Source organism: Populus alba, chromosome 13 (genome assembly GCF_005239225.2).
Source record: "Populus alba chromosome 13, ASM523922v2, whole genome shotgun sequence".
NCBI lineage: Eukaryota > Viridiplantae > Streptophyta > Magnoliopsida > Malpighiales > Salicaceae > Populus > Populus alba.
The window spans coordinates 4,546,091-4,566,159 of NC_133296.1; the positions used below are offsets into that span (position 1 = coordinate 4,546,091).

The following is a 20,069-nucleotide window of genomic DNA, read 5'->3' on the forward strand; positions in this document are numbered from 1 at the left end:
ATGGTACCATTTGATGAGGGAAGTTCATATTAGGTGTTTTTTTTTTCTTTTGAAGTTCATGAAAAAAACAAGAGATCGGTTTGATTTTTTTTATTTTGGGTTGATTTTGGTATTTTGGGATGATTTATTGGTTTTTTTAGGCAATGGATAGGTTTATCATGGTTTGATAACAAAAAAAAAGGGTTAAAAACTGATTTTAGTGTAAAAAAAAACCGAAATCCTGATTTTTCAGCCACTATGGTAGCCGAAATCTAGACAAATTAGACGACTTATCATCTAATTTTTTTTCAACCAATTGCAACAACAAAAAAAAAGAGCTCACTCCCACGGGCTTGCCAGAGCAAGCCCTCACATGGGCCTTAACAAGTTGGGTTAGGCGGGCTGGCCTGACTTGTCAAGCCTAGTAATGTTTGATCTTTTTTTTTTTTCTAAATTATTTTTTCCTAATTATTTTGTAAAATTAATGTTTTTTTATATTTGTTCCTCTAATTTTTTTATTTATATTTAGATTAATATCATTTCTCTCTTTCATTTTATTTAGACAATATCTTTTAAATGATAATTATTTTTTTATTATGCATTTAAATTTTGAAGAGTTTTTATGATTCACTTATATTTTTTTTTCTTTTGTATAAATGAATTTTATTTTTGAAAATAAAAAAAAATTACTTTCAGATAATATTTCTAATATGTGCAGCATTGCATAGTGTTTTTTTCATCTTTTATTTTATTTGATCAATTTAATTTATATCTCTATTTCTATTATTGTTTGGTTGAATAAAAAATTTATTTTAACAAACAAATTTAACAAATATAATTAGATAAATATTTTATCTTGTGTTTGCTAAATTTGTTTATAATCGATCAAGTTAAGCTTTCACGAAAGTATTGTTTGGTATTACAGTCTAACCATGCATTTTAATAGTTTTTTTTATTGTTTTGATGTATCAATATAAAAAAAATATTATTTTAATATATTTTTAAACAAAAAATATTTTAAAAAATAACACATGACCTACTCTAAAACAAGCTTAAAGTAAAGAAGGATGGAAAAATGAATATATTTTCACTTTTAACATTTCATAAATTTGTGGATAAATGTTTTATTTTTCTTTCACTGAAAATGCTAACATAACTGCATCGTATCTTTTTCAATATTCTCTTTATTTTTACTAATAAAGTCCTATGCTTTTATTTTTTATATATATTTTTCACAAATGCGTATAATGTTTTTGATGTGTTGGATGTTTTATTTCATATTTTTATTAATTAATTTACTAAATGTTTATCACAAGTAATAACTCAACTGAAAATAAAAATAAGAAGAAAAAGAAAAGGAATACGTTACAAGCCTAGAGTCCACACAATGTCTTATCCAAGTTCGCTGCCTTCCAAGACCCCCCGCGCTATTTTTTAGCTGTTTTGTCCATCTGCATCCACTCTCTTAGCTGCCATGAAAAGCTCCACCTCTTGCTCAAGGTCAGCCCATCTATCTCTCTCTCCCTCTGTGTTTTAAGTTTTGTAGCCTTAAGAGCCCCTTGTAATGCTCATTTTCTATCTACTAACTTAGGTTGATATTTGATATTCATGCTTGTATTCTTCTGTCAATTCAAGTAAATATTTATTGCTAATTTTGTAAATGCTTCTTTTTCTATTCTTCGTTTAGCAATCAATGTTTTCTTTAGTAATTGAAAAGTTACAAGCTGTGGAGAGTTTTGCTTTCTGTGTTTTTCTAAGTTTAATTTGAAGAGGTGGCCAGTGCATATGTAAGCTAATGCTGTGTCTAATCCTAGAGGCCTAGACCGAGGCCATAGCACACCAATCTTGGATTTATTGATGAATTATTCATGCATGTTTCTGCCAATACTATAATGGGTTTTGTCATAATTTGCATGCTTTATAGGAAAATCAAGATTTTCTCTTTAGGGTCACTTATGTTGGGTGATATGTGTTAAAAATATAAAAGACTTATCTTTGGCCTTCATCAAACAGATTTAAGTTATTGAGTTGAATGGTTTGATAATATATGGAATTCGAATTGAAGGAACAAATTGATGACTTTCGTTATTGTGACTCCTAGTAGGCTGGTTGGTCTAAAAATTTAGAAAGAATAATAGTGCATGAATAATACAACTTGATCATTCTCAGATTGAAATTGAAATTACAAAGACTGAAGGATGGCATTGGCGGCAAACCCATTTTGTTTGTCCCAAGAACAATATATTATCAGCAGTTCTTCCGTTGCCAAGTCAGGACTTGCAAGTGATGGCAGGTTTCATAGGCGACAGAGGCTTCATTTCCATGGGGCAGTTTTGTTTAAATTTTGGCCAAATAGCAGAAAGTTGAGATACATTCAGTCGATAAGGTCTCATAGACATCACTATGGGGGGGTGATAAGATGTTCAAATCCGCTCTCAGACTGGACAAAGAAGTTTTCTTCTTTGTGTAGCTCTAGTAGTAGAAGTATGCCCAAGGTAAACTCCTGAATGATGTTAGCATATTTTGTTTTCAATGTGGAGAAAGGTAATTAAAAACCATTTCATTTCTGACCTATGTTTTGTTTAATTTTTGCCTGGGATTTGTCTTTAAGGCAATAGAAAGACTTAATTTTGTGGTATTGAGTGTGACAAATGCCCTGAAAGAAAGAAACAACTTGGAGTGCTTGAAACTGGCTGGCATACTACTATGTGCATTACTGGTCATTCCGTCAGCTGATGCCGTTGATGCTCTCAAAACTTGTACCTGCTTATTGAAGGAGTGCAGGTAATCCAAATCGGTTAAAAGATTTTCTGGAATTGGTAATTAGGATCATATCATGTAATTTCTTGCTGAGTTAAATTCAATGGTAACCAATGGGTGGTCCACTGCACTGCTGGCCAACATATCAATGTAGCTAACTCTACTAATTTAGAATGTTTACCTCAAGCTATTTTCCTATGTACTTGGGATTTCCCTTACTGTTATTTTGTTGGTCAAATCAGAGCTTCTAACTTAAGAAACAGAACTAGTGGTTAAAAAAAAACTACTTTTGAGTAGTTTGGATTGCAGAGTAGGTCAAAATATCAGACACCATGAAGTGTTAGATAACAGTGCATAGCATAAATCTAATAGAAGTTAATCCTTTCTAACATTTCATTGTAAAAATATCCTTAAAACCTGATTTAACATTTTATGTAGGATATATTTCAGTAATCTGTCTGTATGTGGTTTATGATGGCCTAGTGTTATGGAATTTAGAAGATACACTAGTATAAGAATGGGTTTAGGTTAGCATTTTATGCTGGAAAAAGAGTGAGATTTGATATGGAGATGGTGTGGTATTTGTGGGAATTAGTTGCTGAAAGTCTTGGTAGCATAGAGATTTCCTTCCATTTAACCTACAATTTCATTTGGATCCTTCATCATTGACTTCTACTGACCAGCTTGTTATTGTCAGGCTAGAATTGGCAAAGTGTATTGCAAACCCATCTTGTGCAGCTAATGTTGCTTGCCTCCAGACATGCAATAACCGGCCTGATGAGACTGAATGCCAGGCAAGTTCTGTTCATTCTCTTAACATGCTCACAGATACAACTGCAGAAAGAATATGTATAAGCAGAATCCTCACTAACAGCATAAGCTCTTAAAGGAAACAGTGCACCTGGCCTGCAGGCCCTGTATACAATGCGGCACAGGCAAGGGGTGACATCGATTTTAGAACAAACAAACCTCTCTGTCAGCTTAAGCTTTTGAAGTAATTGGTTGTTTAAAAACCTGGTTCTACCTTGTACCCCGTGAGGTAAACTATAGTATTAATTGAGCAACCCTCCTTTTTTTATATTTTGCAGATCAAATGTGGTGACCTATTTGAAAACAGTGTTGTCGATGAATTCAATGAGTGTGCTGTTTCACGAAAGAAATGTGTACCTCGGAAGTCTGATGTTGGGGAATTCCCTGTCCCTGATCCTGCTGTTCTTGTCGAGAACTTTAACATGGCAGATTTCAGTGGGAAGTGGTTCATCACTAGTGGCCTAAATCCTACTTTTGATGTTTTTGACTGCCAATTGCATGAATTCCATACAGAATCCAACAAGCTTGTTGGAAACTTGTCATGGAGGATAAAAACTCCAGATACTGGCTTTTTCACTCGATCAGCTGTGCAGAAGTTTGTGCAAGATCCAGTGCATCCTGGAATACTCTACAATCACGACAATGAGTATCTTCACTATCAAGATGACTGGTAATTGCTTCTTCCCATTCTACTTTCTTATGTCATTTTTGTTGATCTCATTATGGATTCAAGCTAAACTATTGGAGGTACTTCCTGAAAAAACATAACGCTTACTCCATCATTAAGCATCAGAAACTAGATTAATTAATAATTACTGTCTATCATAATTATTTCTCCAGGTATGTTTTATCATCGAAGATAGAAAATAAACAAGATGATTATGTATTTGTGTACTACCGAGGCAGAAATGATGCATGGGATGGATATGGCGGTGCAGTTGTGTACACAAGAAGTGCAGTTCTACCAGAAAGCATTGTGCCTGAACTTGAGAAGGCAGCAAAAAGCGTAGGAAGAGACTTCAGCAAATTCATCAGGACAGATAATACTTGTGGGCCTGAGCCTCCCCTCGTAGAGAGAATAGAGAAGACTGTAGAGGAAGGGGAGAAGACTATTATAAAGGAGGTTGAAGAAATAGAAGAGAAGGTAGAGAAGGTAGGGAAGACTGAGTTGAGCTTGTTCCAGAGATTGACAGAAGGATTTAAAGAAATCCAAAAAGACGAGGAAAATTTCTTAAAAGAATTAAGTAAAGAAGAGATGGATCTATTAAATGATCTGAGAATGGAAGCAGGTGAGGTGGAGAAACTCTTTGGAGGAGCACTGCCTATAAGGAAATTAAGATAGAATTCATCTTAAAAGGACATATTGGTTAGACCATATATTGATAGATTCTCCTTATTTATAACAAAAAACATTCATGCCTTTTATTCTTTGAGAAATGTATAGCCAAAATTATGCCTACACTTTCTCTGATTCTCCCAGAGAAGGAAATCTTGATTTCCTTTTTTTGTTCCTTCTCTTTCTGCTGCGTCTTGTTTTTTCCATTTGTTTGTACCACGACCCAGATGCCACCGCTTTGGATCATGTGTTGCTCCGAAAACATATATACACAATAGATGACCAAGGATGACGGATCCAAAAACGTGATCAAGCTTAAGTTTTTCTTTGTCAAACCCCAGCACCAACCATATTAGCTGTGGTATGGTTGTTGTTTCATGCTTCTAAGTTTTTAATTCTTTCCCATCCATGCATTTCGTTCCCTAAAAGTCAACGCAGATGATACCTGTTCTAACTGAACTGTCTGAATATAACTAAAGTTTCCAGGATTGGAACAACGAAAGCATGAAGAGTAAAAACAATTGTTTTTCAAATTTATATCAGAACTTTGCAGTTTACATCACAACATTAAATACTATCATTACTTCGAAAAACAATGACCAGAGACAACCAAACCCTCCACTTAACGAGTCCCAAAATAAGGACTTGATGCATACACACACACCACCCTACTAAGTAAAGCAAGCAACCAGAAGGAATAACAGGTCATTAAATCCTCCATGAGACTCCAATTCAAGAGTGACTAAAGCTAGTAGCAATAGGTATAACAATCACTAGAATGATTATCAAAAGAAGAATGATCCCAATGCACATACACTTCCTGCTGCTCTTCTGGTAACCTTTAGCACTCTTGAGCTCTTTAGTACCATCCTTCACATAGTGGCTAGCATTCAACACATGGTGCTCAATATCATCCATCTGCTCCCCCTGCGCCTCCACCATCACTGCCATGTCCAAAAACACCTGGTGCAGCTCCAACAAGCTCTTCTCAATCTCTTTGGCAGCATCATGTCTATCCTGAATTTCCACCACAGTCTCCAAAACCTTCCCTTTCCCATGCTCCTGAATTGCACGTTTCAAGAACTCTTCACCCCCACTACCATCAGAGATGATCTTATCAATGACTTCCTCATCTGGGTACTCTCCAGTAACAGTGAAATACCTCCTACCAACAGTATCTTTGTACTCCGTCATCATTTTTTGCCTTAGACCTTGAAAATCCATCATCAGCTCCTTCAATTTCTTGCGCAAGCCATTAGTAACGGCAATCCTTGTTCTATAAATCGGAGTTCCTTCCTTATACCCTGAGAGGCGCCTATTAGCAGCATTTGCTCGGTCCATTTCTTCAAGCTGGGATTTAATACTTCTGGCCTTTTTCTGGACAGTAACAATACCTGTGTTGATTTTGTTTCGTAGTGATTTTAAGGCCTCGGGTTTATGTAAGGTCTTGCTTTCTTCATTAGCTTCTTGCAGCTGGTCAAGAATCTCACGGATCGATCCCATTTCTTTCTTGACATTCTCAGCTTCTTCAAGAAACATACCAAGGTTGCTTTCCATGGTGTTTGATGCATTTGCCATTTCTACAACAGGGTCAGGACCAGCTTCAAGATCTTTCATGGCCTCTTTCTTTAGGTCCACATAGCTCATGAAGGATTTGGTCATTAGGTCATTCATCTTAACAAGTTTTAAAATTCACAAACCTGGAAAAAAACCCACATGACATAAAGATTTTGAATCAGATTGTAAAGAAGTTACTACAATTTCAAAGAAGTGATTACATTTTCAAAGAGAAAGATGACCTAGTTGATTGAACAATACAAACATTAAAAACATAAAACAAAGGCATTGGCATTGTATGATTGTTAGCTTTGTCGAATCTGAGATCAAATCTACGTACCAAAAAGATCCCTAATAGTTTTAATTTCAGAAAGAAACAACAATCTAATCAACCACTTAATGGATAAAAAAAAAATAACTTACCTTTCTCAAATGGATAAAAACAGCAACAATTGAATCTTCAGTGAGAGATTCAAAATGGAAGAAGGGTTATTGTTGGATTAGAAGAGGAAACGAGAGATTCAAAATGGAAGGAGGGTTATTGTTGAATTAGAAGAGGAAACGAGAGATTCAAAATGGAAGGAGGGTTATTGTTGGATTATTGTTGGATCTTAGGATTTTGATATGGAAACGCAAGCTCAGCTTTGTTGCAGATTTGAGTCAAAAGAGGGTGCTTAAAAGGAAGCAGAAATCCCCCAATAGGAGATCAAAATAAACTAGCCGTTGAACTAGCCTCTCCCCAACGGCTATATACTCTCTCGTTATGTACTGGACATTTAAATATGTGGGTCACCATATACCGGATATTAAAATTTGAAAGTGATGGTGGGGAGGGATTCGAAAATATTATATAATTAAAATCCCTTTCCTCCTTGTTGCTAAACAGATTCTAAGAATTAAACAGGTTCTAAGTAACTGGTCCGCATTAAAGTTCGGACTAAAAATGTTTTGAATGAAAAAAATGTTTATATAATGAAAAACTCTTTGACTTTATTATCAAAGTTAACATTGAAATCTCATTTTTTATATAGCCCGGAATTCAAATTAAATAATTAAACCTGTAATCTGAGTCATAAACTTTACTAGATTTAATAACTTTGTGTTTTTATGAAAATATTTTTTATTTAATTATATAATAACAAAAATATATCTTAACAAAATTAAGGATGAACTCAATATGAAGATGTTTATTTGAGATTACAATAACCTCATAAAAAATAAAAATAAAGTGTAATCCCCAATTACATTTAGTGAACCCACTAAAATTTGCAATCTGGGTCATAAACTCAAGTGAGTTTAATATTTTTTTTGTAAAACTAATTTTTATTTAATGATATATCAAAAAAATAAATGCTTATAAATTTAGCATCAATTAAATTTTAGGATGTTAATAAACCAATAAAAAGCAAAACAAAACAAATTATAAATTCCAATTCAAAAGCAGTCAAATGTTAAAAAATAAAATTAAAAAAAAAATCAAATGAAAAAAAATTAGGCAAGCACGTAGACTTGGGTGGCACAACGCATCTAAGCATCTTAAAAAAACTCGGGCTCACGAGCCTAGGGTAGCATGCCATGCATTTAGAACATCTTTACTATTTTTTATTTTTAAAAGGGTGATTACATATCATCAGCCCTTGCTTTAAAAAAAAAAAATAGCAGATGGTGCATCTTTTGTTACTTCCCAAAGTCAAGCCACTATTGTTGTTAAAAATAATTGGTGGGGTCTTGACTCAAAATCTATTTTTCAAGCCATTTTCACTTAAAAACACCTTAAAACACTATAAAAATCTTTAAAACCAATTACCACCCATTAAACACCCCAAAATCACTCAAAAAATATCAATAAGGTAAAATGAAATCTAAACCGAGTTTGATTTGCTTTTATAGGCATGCTTGGATTTAAAAAATAAAAGACCATTATTAAACTCTTCTTGTCAAATAAAACTTGTTGGCACCAAAAAAATATGAGTTTCAACATTTAAAAGTGATCATTCATCAATTTTTTTTAAAACTAAAATTAGAATTGCAAAAACTAAAAGAAATGCAAAATAAAAAAAATCAAAGAGAACTTTTTCTAGTGAATTTGAGATCAATTTCTCCTTATTTTACACTTCTATTCTTTATTGCTGAATTTTCTTATTTTCTTAACATTTTGACTAGCTGGTCTTGAAATTGGGCATAGAAGACTGCAATAAAAAAAAATGGACAAAAATGAAAAAACAAAAAGGATACTATTAATTGCTATAATGATTTAACTAGCCCTTATAGTATATACTAGATTATTAGTTTGTGGTATGTTGTTGGTCGAATTAAAAACAATAACATAAAAATATTTAGGCTCCGTTTGTTTGCAGGAAAGTGAATTCATTTTGGAAAATGAATTCCTGGGAAAGTGAATTCCTGGAAAGTGAATTTCGGGAAAGTATTTTCTGATGTTTGGTAGTGTTATGGAAAATGAACTGGAAAACAATTTCCAGTGTTTGGTTGTATTATGAAAAATGAACTAGAAAATAATTTATTAATGAATTAATTTTTTTTTCAAATTTATCTATATATATAATATTTAATATAAAATATTTAATCACTTACAATAAAAAAAAAATAAAATCTAAAATGTATAATGATGAATTTTTTTTATTATATTCTATATTCATACATAGCTTATTTTATAAAATATAACTATATATATCATATCATATTATAGAGAAATAAGCTTGTGAAAATTTTTTACTATTCCATGAAACTATTTATAATTCCATTACGTACGAAATACATCCGACAAAAACTATAGTTTTAATAATATTTTTAGCATGTAATAAAATTGGATAAAATATTAAGGTATAAAATTCACTTTAAACTAGTTTTTTTTAATATTAAAAAAATAGCACACTTTAAAAAAAAAATCCCACAGGCAATTACCACACTATTTTTCAGTGAACAGTGTACGCAATATATTGTTCATGTTAATTGCACTATTCATTGAACAGTGCAATTATCATGAACAGTTAATAAAAGGCATGAAAAAATGGCTGCTTTTCACCTCTGGCCACTGTCGGAAAGTGTTTTCCTTTCTTTAAGAAAGGAAAACACTTTCCTTTGGCAACACTAATTCATTTTCCATTGACTGAATTTACTTTCCTTTGACTTTTTTCTTGTTGTTTGCCAAACATTGGAAAAGCAGAAAAGTGAATTCCAGGAATTCACTTTCCTGCAATCAAACACAGCCTAGGTGTTACTAATGTTTTTTCTAGCAGAAAAAATATTTTCAACCATGTGAGAATTGTTCCGATATGACCCGGTTGACTTGACAAATCTAAAAGCAACCCGAACAACCAATAAAATTATAATTTGACTCAAAATAAATACTCAATATGATATTTTTTATATAAATATTGAGACAACAACATATTGTATCAATTTGGATCAACTCGAGTTAACTTATCAATTTGCATGTCGAGTTATGAGACTATAATAACCCTATAGAAAGTAAATTCAATTAACTCGATGTTAAAAGATGAAATTGAAAAAAAATAATTAGAAAAAGAGAAAAAGAAGTTGAGCTAACCGAATTCATTCATTAAATTCATGATCCGTATTATGAGACTAAGATAACAACATAAAAGTTAAATTAAAAATACTTATGAAACTCAACCTCCAATAAAACTAATGTTCAAGAATGAAATTGAAATTGAAAAAATTGATTAAAATAGGACACAAAAAAAAATCGAGTCAATCTGAGTTAACCCACTAAACCTATAACTTGAGTTATGAGATAGAGATAATCTCATAAAAAAAGTAAACTTAAATAAATCATAAAGCCTAATTTTTAATTAATCAAATATTGAAGGATAAAATTAAAAAAATTAATTAAAAAAAAAAAAAAAAAACTTGACTCTATCGAGTTAACTCGTTAAACTTGCAATCTGAATCATGAAATTAGAATAATCTTATAAAAACCAAATTATAAAAATTATAAAGTCTAATTCTCAATAAACCTAATGTAGAATGATATAATTGAATTAAAAAAACATAGATTATAAAAAAAGAAAGCCAAAAGAAAAGAAAAATCTTATAAATAGTATTTTGTGAGGAAATATATAATAACACCTCTTTTTTTTTTTATTTTTAATTATAATTGTAATTTGCAATATAAATTAATTAGTGCGTGTATTTGGACTTTATAGTTAATAAAGTTGCAGTTTTCATCAAATAAAAAAAATATTTTTAAATCAATTTATATATCAACTAAAATTAAAATAAATGCGATAAAAACTCAAGTTTTTTTTTAATAATCTTAATTGTATATTATTCACATCAAATCACGGAAACAAAACTCCACTATGAAAACTTAAAAAATTAATAGAGGAAGTTAACCTCCTTATTATTGAATAAAATATTTATTATATAAGTTTTTTTTTAAAAGTTGTTATTTATAAACAAAATCCAATTAAAAATTAAGTGTTGGATAATTATGTATGTTTTATAGAGTTTGTAATAATTAAGTTTAGCAGTTTTATTGTAAAATATGTACGTACTTGATAGGGCTTTTCTTTTTTTCCGAAAATAATATCGCAATCTAAAACAATTGTCACTAATAATAAATTTTCTCAACCCATTATCATGATGGAAAAAAAAGAAAAAAAGCTTTGCTGCTCAAAGACAACAAGAGTACATAATAGATGTAGATATTTATGTTGTCATGCACGGATATCATTGATTGTTTAACCAAAAATTCGTAACATATTGGTATTAGGTAGGAGTAACTTCTCCTCTCTTTGGACAGGAGAAAATTCTTATTTTACCATGATATATGTAAACATTTGAATCCTCTCATATTTTTGTAAAGGGTGATAGGTTCAAATGCTCAGAAATAGTTTTAAAAAGAATAAATAAACATTCTATATGCTTTTGTTGTAGGAAGCTTAATGTATGCTCATGTTTATATAAAGCCTGACATTGTAATTTTTATTTGAATGTTGAGATGATATTAGAGTAATACAAGTATAGATCATTGGAGAGCTGCAAAGAAATTAATGAGGTACTTTTAAAGGATTAAAAACCACATACTTATAAATAGATGAACGGATAATCTGAAAGCAATTGGATACTTAGATACAAGTTTTGTTGGTTGTGTGATTCACTCAAATTAACATTAATATATATTTTTATAATGGCTAGTGAAGTTGTATCTTAGAAAAGTGTAGACTTTGACTATTACTACTACTATAAAATCTGAGTTTGTTTCTTGTTTTGAGAGTATTGTACATGGTATATAGTTAAAGAGTTTTATATTTAGATTTAGAATCATAAATTCTATTTATAGGCTATTAATAATATATTGCAACAATTCAGTTGATGTCTTTATAGCTAAGAACAATAAATATGGTAGTTAAAGTAAACATATCAACATCAAATATTTAGCCAAAATAAAACATGTAAAGGAAAAAAAAGTTTTCATTAAGCATATTAGTATTACATTGATAATTGTAGATCCTTTGAATAATGGCATGTCATCATTTAAATTCAAGAATTATATAGTGAAAATAGTATTTGTTAAAGTTGTATGAGCTATATTATATAAGAAATTTTATTTATTGTGATGTTTATGTATATCTTAATTTATTTATGAAAATTCATTCGAATATGACAAAAAATAAACATGTGATTTATTTGTTAAGTAAGGTTGTCACATATAGAATACTTGATCAGAAATTATATGCATTGTAATACATGGAATGTAATTCTTATTATAGAGGATATTATCATGATTCATTTATTTGTTTCATAATAAAGATAAATGATGGGATTTAAGACATTAGGTTAGACTTATAAATCAAGTGGAAGACTGTTAGAGTTTACATTTTACTGAATTCCTATTAATGTGAGATTCAGTTTTTTATGAACTTTAATATTTGATCAAATAAATTAATTTTCATATTAATATTTTCTAATGTCATGGCAACATAGTTATATATCAATTAGAATTTTATATAAATACAGACTTTTGATCCCTAAACTTATATACACTTTGTATAAACTTTTACCTATAGAAATACACCATTAAAATTTAAATATGTTAAATTTTAGATAAAAAAAAAATTCATTATGTAAATGTTATCATTAATATCAAGAGGTATATTTTTAATTTATTTATTTTTTCCGCATCAAATCTAAATATTATTTATCTTAGAAGCATGTTCAGATATATTAAATCTAACATAATTAAGATTTGTATTCATCACATATAATGGGTATTGTATACTGAGGAACTTATTTGAATTCAAGATAAAATCTAATCATTGATTTGAAATTATCAATTAAGATTTACAAACATGATCTCTTGTGTTCTCATCTCAATTCAATAGAAACCAGTTTTCTTTCTCACGATTCATGCTGGAAACCACTCTCAATAATCAATACAATCTCATTTTGCTATCTCTTTGGAAAGATGATGATTACACTTATACGTAGGAATCATGAAAATTCTGATTTATTTTGCTGGAAGTCAAAGGTTTCGCTATTACATGCCAAACATGATAAGTAGTGTTGTGAAAAGTGGAATTCAAAATTAGGCAATTTTACTGTAAAAAGAAAAAAAGAAAAAAGAAAAAGCAATTCTTGAACAGAGCCAGAACCCAGAAGGTATCAAGCTGATAAAAAAAAAAAAGGGAGGGGGCAGATGGACATACACCTCTGTTTATTGCTCCACGTGCATCAAGTAGCAACCACACGTGTGTCAATCCAGTGGAGACTCCCCACGTGGACAATGGTTTCATACCATCTTGGTAATCCATGAAATGCAAGATGCTTAAAGGTTTTAGATTTTGGATCAAAACTGAGCAACGCTCTTGTGATTGTCATCTCCAATAAGATCTCACCGTTCTTCAAAGGGCATATAACTCGAGCCTATGAACGTTTTAAGTGTAGCCCTGAGTTCTCAAAGGATTGATCCATAATATCTATGTTGTATAGATTGATCCAAGATTCCTTCACGTTATATTCCTTCATAACCCAGATCTCAAGATATCCGTCTTTTCTATAGACAGATGCAGAAAGACAACCTCCTAGAACCACCAGATTATGATTAAATTTGTCCAAGCTGCCACAGTCAGGCCTTGGAACTTCGTAAAACTTCTCTTCTGATAGGTCAAACGAGACAATCAAACGAGCTGAACTGCACCGGTTTATGGGCCAAGTTGCCAAATTTAGTCTCCCATTGACCAAAACCTGTGATGGCCGCTTGCCAAAGATTTGGTAAGGAATCTCCCCTAAACTTCTCCAGGTGAGGCTGCGAAGGGTCAAAATTTCAACGCTTGATTGTGGGAGATCATTACCTCCAGAGGGACGGATACAGCTTCCTCTATGGCTATAATATACAATCTTTACAACTTTGTAATCATTCTCCATGGAGGAAAAACCAAATCCAACCATCACCTGCTGATTCGGATACTGTGCAGAATCTGGGAGCGCCCAAAACATCCAGTGTGAAAGGATTGTATATAAAGAGTTTGCTGTTGTGTAATGAATCACATAAGCATAGCAGGCCATTACAAGAAGCTGTCACATAGAACTCAGGCAAGGTCGGTACGCGGATTTTCTTGACAACCTCAATTCTGTCTCCATCAGATGAGAAATCTGCAACATTGAGTTGGTTAGGAGTAGAATCATCCGAGGGAAAATCTGCAACATATTGTTTGATAGGATGGACGCTGTGTAAGAGTAGACATGGATCCTTTTTTGTGGTGCGAAGAAAAAGCATGAAGACAAGAAGACTGTCTTGTAATAATTTACGCCATGATCGGCAAACAAACTTTACGTTAACTAAAGATGTCACAGGCACTCTTGACAGTATATCGCCGGCAATTTCTCGTGGGAGACTCTCCATAACATTCAAGAGCACTATCTGGTCTAATCAATTCATTTGATGTCGGTTATTGTTTTTTCATCTCCATTTCTTGTTAAAGTTATGGCCACTTTAAGAGTGGTTTTGTTTTTAGGTTACAAATGTATTAAAATAATATTTTTTATTTTTTTAAAAAAGAATATATTTAATTTAAAAATATTAAAAATAATTAATTTAAAGTTAATTAAAATATAGTTATACAGCAATGAAAAACAGTATCTTAACACATTTATGACAAGGAAATGGCCGGCTGTGAAAACAACGTTAACGTTGTGATAAGCATTGTTTCCATATACAAAGAAGATCCTTTATGAAGTGAAAAAAGACAATAAAAACAGTATCTTTGATCTGAATGCCTTTGGTACTGTTTGTTTACTATGTTGCGGCAGCATTTCAAACAAAATGCAGCTCTTGCATGTTTGGTAAAGAAAAAAACAGGTTTTATTATTCATGGACCCCGTCTTTTACTCCGCTTGGAACACAAGGTCAACCGAAGCATGTGCAGCTTCCTACTCTTTTTGTTGCAATTGTGTTACAACACAGTAAATAATGGCGCGCCTTACAAAAACATAAACGAAGGATTAAACCAGTTCTTCTCCTTTTCCTTTTTCTTTTCTTCTGCACCATGTCTCCACTGTTCTGTAACAGTGTGAAGAATGGAGATTCTACTATTCATGTTGAAGAACAGTGGAGACATTGTCTTTCCTTTCTCCTTTTCCTTTCTCTTCTCCTTCTCCTTCTCCTTCTACATCATGTGTTCACTATTTTGCAACGTGAAAAACTTTGTTTTAAAAGAAAAACTTTCTTTATTTTGGGCACAACTCTATGCAAAAAGAAAAACTTTGCCAAAATTTTATTGAATCAAATAAATACTTTGTTTTAAACTGAAAAATTTCTTGAATATTTGATACGCATGCATTATGTTTAATTTGTGTTTTGTGTTGATTAAGGACTCTATATAATGGAGACTTTATAAAAAAAAAAAAAATCACTATATTTTATACATATATTGATTAATAGAGATATTGAAATTGCATTAAAAAGCTAAATGTGTTACACAAACCGTGCAAAGTGGATAATAAGAGCATCTAAAATTGGTGAGCATAGCAGGAAAAAACAATCTTTTATTCATTCCCTTAACCCTTTAGTCATTGCATATCAGTACCGTTTAGGAACGTAATGTAGTGCAAATCATGTTTTTAAAATTTATTATTATTATTATTAAAAATTAATTTTTTTTTATGTTTTAGATTGTTTTTAATATACTGATTTTAAAAATATTTTTTTAAAAAATAAAAAAATTATTTTAATACATTTCAATATAAAAAATACTTTAAAAAACAATCACAACTATATGCAAGCTTGTCTAACATCTTATTAATTCGCTGATAAAACAAATCAAATGAAATAAGGAAACAGTTGTTGATTCATTACCTAAAAGACTACGGAAAGAATTATGGTTGCTACTATATTATTATTATTGTTATTATTATTATTATTATTATTATAAATGTGATGGATTGGGATTATTATTATTATTATTATTATTATTATTATTATTATTATGTCACATATGCATGCTTCAAATTTCCTTTATATAAGTGGTCTTATGACCTGTTTAATTATGTGTTTCTTTGTATTTTAAACTGCGGTCCAAGTGGAAAGCATCCACAATATTGCCTTTTATTTTGAACCGCACAGACAGTCCAAAACACATAGGCAAATGGGTTCTTACTATTACATGTTTCCAAGCAATATGTTCGCAGAAAGCGTCTGTACAGCTTGTTTTATTGGAAAAAAACAAATATGCATGTTTTTTTTTTCTGATAGACAAATCCTCTCTTGGGATATGATCTACAATTTCGTAAACTACAGGAAGCATTACTCTAATTTAGATAGAATTAAAAAAATCCATTCCAAAGAAAAAGAAGAAATTAAATAGAAGCAATCAAATAAAGTAGATGCCACCCACACGCGCCATATATACAGCCACCACAGATCTGGGTAAGATATTGGTGAACAGTAAAACACTTGAAATCCCAGCTATATTTATCGACAAAACACTCTACCACCTCTCCTGAGGTAGGTAAATCACCACTTCCAAATTTGTTGAATTTTCCTATCGTTATAGACACAGACCAGACAGAAAAGACAACCCCCACCAGAACCTGACAGCAACTGTACTTTTCGTAGATATCATCAAAAGAATCAGAACAGAAACAAAAAGCTGTTGTGATCAGTCATGGGGGCAGTGAAGGCAGCTATTGGGGATGCAGTGTTCACTTTCATGTGGGTGTTTGTGTCTTCCATGTTTGGTTTGTTTACAAACCTGATAGTTACTGCTCTTGGCCTTCAAACCCTTGTCTGGGCTCCTGTGCTTGCTAATACTTCTCTTATCTTCACCTTTGTTTTCTTGTTTAACTTTCTTGGTGAATTCTTAGGTGGTGCCACTTTTAATCCAACTGGTACTGCTTCTTTTTATGCTGCCGGGGTTGGTGGAGATAGTCTCCTCTCCATGGCCCTCAGATTTCCTGCTCAGGTATACAGATCATTAGCATTTCAAACATGGTTGAATTGACCTGAATTATACTTGATCATTGCATTCATGTCTTTCTTTTGTTGATCATTTCTTCTTCTTCTTTTGCTGGTATTTGATTTCTTCGTGTTTGGTCGCTTCTAATTTTGATTAGGGTCGCCTTTAAAGATTTATATATTTTTATTCAAGTCCTTTAACCTTTTTTTTTTTTCTTTGTAAAGCAAGATAATGGAATTTGAGTGGATCTCACTTTCCTAGGGTCCCTCCTTTTCTTCCCCTTTAATTGTTTTTATGTTTCTTTCCTAAGTTTTCTTGGACCTTTCAAGTACTTCTCTAATCACCTTTCTTGATAACAAGCACAATGTTTGGTAAATGTTGCCTGTGTATCTTGAATTTTCTGAAGGAAGAACGTTGATCCACAATGATCCGTCTTCCAAAAAGGAAGAAACAACCACGACATATGCTTTCCAAAGAAAATTGACAGCCTTTCTGTCCAAGGAAATGACCAAATTAATCATGCCAAATCTATTAGGAAACAGGATTGAATGGTAATTGTCAAAATATTAACAATTGAATGTCTCCTTGACAGGCAGCAGGGTCTGTGGGAGGTGCACTGGCTATCTTGGAGGTGATGCCAGTGCAGTACAAGCACATGCTTGGGGGGCCTACTTTGCAGGTGGACTTGCAAACTGGAGGCCTTGCAGAGGGGGTTTTGACTTTTTTAATGACTTTTGCTGTTCTGGTAATAATCCTCAAGGGCCCTCGTAGCTCACTGGTGCAGGCATGGTTTCTTGCCACTGCGACTGTAACATTGGTCAGCGCAGGTTCTACTTATACTGGTCCTTCCATGAATCCTGCATATGTGAGTATCTCTGCCTTTTAATTTAGGTCACCTTTTCTTCTAGAAGATATGTGTAGTGCTTATGAATCTTGCAAATTATGTCACAGCCAATCTTTTCGTGCTCGTAGTTCAGATTTTAAAGCACAAGTTCCTAAACATTTCTTGCATGCCTCAAATTGTTAATCTCCATGTAACAACAGAAATTAATGATGTTTTTATTTCATGAATTGTACTCCGAAGGCCTCTCTCTGACATTGCCTTCCTTAGGAAACCAAGTACTTGGCTCATATTGAGACAAGGTCTCGCTCTTTCCTTCTTCTTTTTTCTTAACTAGATGGCTGTATTAACTTGTATGCGTCTTGATTAATTTCATTGATTATATAAGTTTTTAGTAATTTTAAAGTTTGTAAGACTTGAATAAATAATCTTTAAAAAACAAATCTACAACCTCACCAGACTCATTGTTCTCTTTCTATGTTATGGCATGTAAACATGCGTAATTGAGGGTAGTGGATACGAGACAGGGAAGGTTATAGAGCCATCCTTCCTTTCTGATAGAAAAACAGCTTTTGATTTCTGATAGGAAGTATTGTGGAGGCATGAGATGTGATAGCAGGCGGAGATGCAGTGAGTGTCAATAGTTAGAGCAGAAATCAACAATGTTGTGGATGATATTACCCGTATTAAACTCTTATTGCTACCAATGGAGACAGGTGGAAACAGGGGAGAGCTGAAGCTCGCCATGTGGGGAGGGGTGTGAAGAACATATAAGAATGGATAGAAAATATAGAAGTCGGTACTTATCTTTGGTATATATTGCCAGGATATATGATAGGTAATCAGAGTAGTTTGTGAGAAATTCAGCGACATGTTCACACGCTGATATGCAGATTCTTGTTTTTGTTATTTCACAATGTTAGAATCAGCAAATTTCTTTGCCAGATGGGAACAGAGGGCTTTTAGAATCTTGTTTCTAGTTTTCATCTTTCTTTCTTTTTAACGAGTGGTTTATTTTTCTCTGATGTTTATCATCTTCCTGCTTGCATAACCATGGAGGCGTAATACCTGCACGACGGGTCTGTGTATCGTATTAATTTATCCCTTACTGGTCTCCTCCACAGGCCTTTGGGTGGGCATTTGTAAACAAAAGGCACAACACATGGGAGCAGTTGTATGTTTACTGGATCTGCCCCTTCGTAGGAGCGATAATGGCTGCCTGGGTGTTCCGCTCCGTCTTCTCTCCGGCAGCACCAAAACAGAAGAAAACCTAAAATGACATAGCTCATGAGCTCAGCTCACTGTTGTTTTGAATTGCTTGTTATGTCGAGAGGTGTCGATTACTATAAGAACTCTTACCATTTCATTTGATCAGTCATGTTGGGACTATCTTCAGTTAAAGGAGCAAAAGCCTTTTTTGGGCATTTCTTCTTGCATTGCCAATCTTGGAATTTGATATTGGTAGGGAAGATTATTTTAAGTTGGATTGCAACATTGTTTATGTTTTTTTTTTTATTTACTTTTTTAGTTTTAAGACCCAGCTTGGTGGCCGGTCCAGTTCAAGGGCCAGGTTCTGGGTTTTGACCGGGTTATCGTGTTTTGGCTTGATCAAATTTTTTTTAGAAAAAAATCAAAACGACGTCGTTTTAGTAAAAAAAAAATAAAAGTCAACGAGTTTGTAGCCGAGTCTTGCCAGGTCAACCCGTTAGATTAACCGGATTACACTGGGTTTTTTCTTTTTCTATTTTTTCTTCAACCCGGCCTGGTTTCATTTCCAGGTTAGGCTGGGTTTCAAAACTATACCTAAAACATTGTTTATGTTTTTTTTTTTTATATAATTTTTAATTCTTTTGAGTTGTTCTTATTCGTAGAAAAGGTTTTGAAAAGGTTTAGAGCATCTCATTATGTTTTTTATAATTAAAATTACTAGTAAATAGAATTATATTTTAGCTTTTATTATAATAATTTCATTTTAAAATATAATGACGATTTACAAAAATAACATCTCCATTAAAACATATTTTATAGGTGAGAAATAATAGACATTTTAAAAAAATGAAAATGAAAAGAAAAATTAATTAATTGTTATTTCTTAATATAGATGGCATAATTAATTAAATACAAAATAAATTATAAAAATGAATTTATTGATTTTTAAAATATTTTCATAGAACTTATTATTAATTTTTTTTAAAAAAATATAAAACTAAACATATTTCACTTTTAGGAGGTGAATTCATTGTTTACGTTTTCACATAAGAATATTAAAAGAAACTACCTTGGGAAATCAGTTTAGATGCATATTCAAAATAAATTGTTGACTGAAAATAGTGTAGGGGTGTTTTTA

The 20,069-nt window shown here is 32.1% G+C and overlaps 4 protein-coding genes across 7 annotated transcripts; 2 read left to right on the plus strand and 2 right to left on the minus strand.

The window, feature by feature from the left end:
• Window positions 1-1,342: 1,342 nt before the first annotated feature.
• Window positions 1,343-5,010, plus strand: LOC118036525 (violaxanthin de-epoxidase, chloroplastic). The gene is made up of 6 exons (XM_035042251.2): window positions 1,343-1,479; window positions 2,149-2,474; window positions 2,591-2,763; window positions 3,437-3,533; window positions 3,828-4,219; window positions 4,390-5,010. Exons 2-6 carry the CDS (start codon window positions 2,178-2,180, stop codon window positions 4,889-4,891), a joined length of 1,461 nt encoding a protein of 486 aa, XP_034898142.1. The 5' UTR covers window positions 1,343-1,479; window positions 2,149-2,177; the 3' UTR covers window positions 4,892-5,010.
• A 380-nt stretch (window positions 5,011-5,390) lies between these two features.
• LOC118036526 (syntaxin-related protein KNOLLE) lies at window positions 5,391-7,103 on the minus strand. Its single transcript, XM_035042252.2, has 2 exons — window positions 6,866-7,103; window positions 5,391-6,585 (listed from the first exon to the last, which is right to left on the minus strand). Exon 2 carries the CDS (start codon window positions 6,557-6,559, stop codon window positions 5,618-5,620), a length of 942 nt encoding a protein of 313 aa, XP_034898143.1. The 5' UTR covers window positions 6,560-6,585; window positions 6,866-7,103; the 3' UTR covers window positions 5,391-5,617.
• Window positions 7,104-13,351: 6,248 nt separating this feature from the next.
• Window positions 13,352-14,330, minus strand: LOC118036524 (F-box protein At3g07870). Its single transcript, XM_073404055.1, has 2 exons — window positions 13,997-14,330; window positions 13,352-13,905 (listed from the first exon to the last, which is right to left on the minus strand). The coding sequence occupies exons 1-2, from the start codon at window positions 14,328-14,330 to the stop codon at window positions 13,352-13,354; spliced, it is 888 nt and encodes a 295-aa protein (XP_073260156.1).
• A 1,955-nt stretch (window positions 14,331-16,285) lies between these two features.
• On the plus strand, window positions 16,286-19,216 carry LOC118036523 (aquaporin SIP1-2-like). 4 transcript variants are annotated; one of them, XM_073403813.1, is made up of 3 exons: window positions 16,286-16,887; window positions 17,474-17,746; window positions 18,292-18,747. In XM_073403813.1, exons 1-3 carry the CDS (start codon window positions 16,591-16,593, stop codon window positions 18,364-18,366), a joined length of 645 nt encoding a protein of 214 aa, XP_073259914.1. In that variant the 5' UTR covers window positions 16,286-16,590; the 3' UTR covers window positions 18,367-18,747. The 4 variants fall into 4 exon arrangements, with proteins under 4 accessions (XP_073259914.1, XP_073259915.1, XP_034898140.1 ...); XM_073403814.1 differs by having other exon boundaries at window positions 16,289-16,887; window positions 18,309-18,747; XM_035042249.2 differs by lacking the exon at window positions 18,292-18,747 and adding an exon at window positions 17,966-17,992 and having other exon boundaries at window positions 16,289-16,887.
• Window positions 19,217-20,069: the final 853 nt, after the last annotated feature.

Excerpts from the sequence above, each read along its gene's own strand:
- LOC118036525 (XM_035042251.2), top strand. The coding sequence starts at position 2,178 with ATGGCATTGGCGGCAAACCCATTTTGTTTGTCCCAAGAACAATATATT. Across the intron at positions 3,534-3,827 it reads CTGATGAGACTGAATGCCAG|ATCAAATGTGGTGACCTATT; the intron begins GCAAGTTCTGTT and ends TATATTTTGCAG. Across the intron at positions 4,220-4,389 it reads CTTCACTATCAAGATGACTG|GTATGTTTTATCATCGAAGA; the intron begins GTAATTGCTTCT and ends TTATTTCTCCAG.
- LOC118036526 (XM_035042252.2), bottom strand. The coding sequence starts at position 6,559 with ATGAATGACCTAATGACCAAATCCTTCATGAGCTATGTGGACCTAAAG.
- LOC118036524 (XM_073404055.1), bottom strand. The coding sequence starts at position 14,330 with ATGGAGAGTCTCCCACGAGAAATTGCCGGCGATATACTGTCAAGAGTG. Across the intron at positions 13,906-13,996 it reads GTTCTATGTGACAGCTTCTT|ATTCTGCACAGTATCCGAAT; the intron begins GTAATGGCCTGC and ends GGGCGCTCCCAG.
- LOC118036523 (XM_035042248.2), top strand. The coding sequence starts at position 16,591 with ATGGGGGCAGTGAAGGCAGCTATTGGGGATGCAGTGTTCACTTTCATG. Across the intron at positions 16,888-17,473 it reads CCCTCAGATTTCCTGCTCAG|GCAGCAGGGTCTGTGGGAGG; the intron begins GTATACAGATCA and ends TCTCCTTGACAG. Across the intron at positions 17,747-18,846 it reads CTTCCATGAATCCTGCATAT|GCCTTTGGGTGGGCATTTGT; the intron begins GTGAGTATCTCT and ends TCTCCTCCACAG.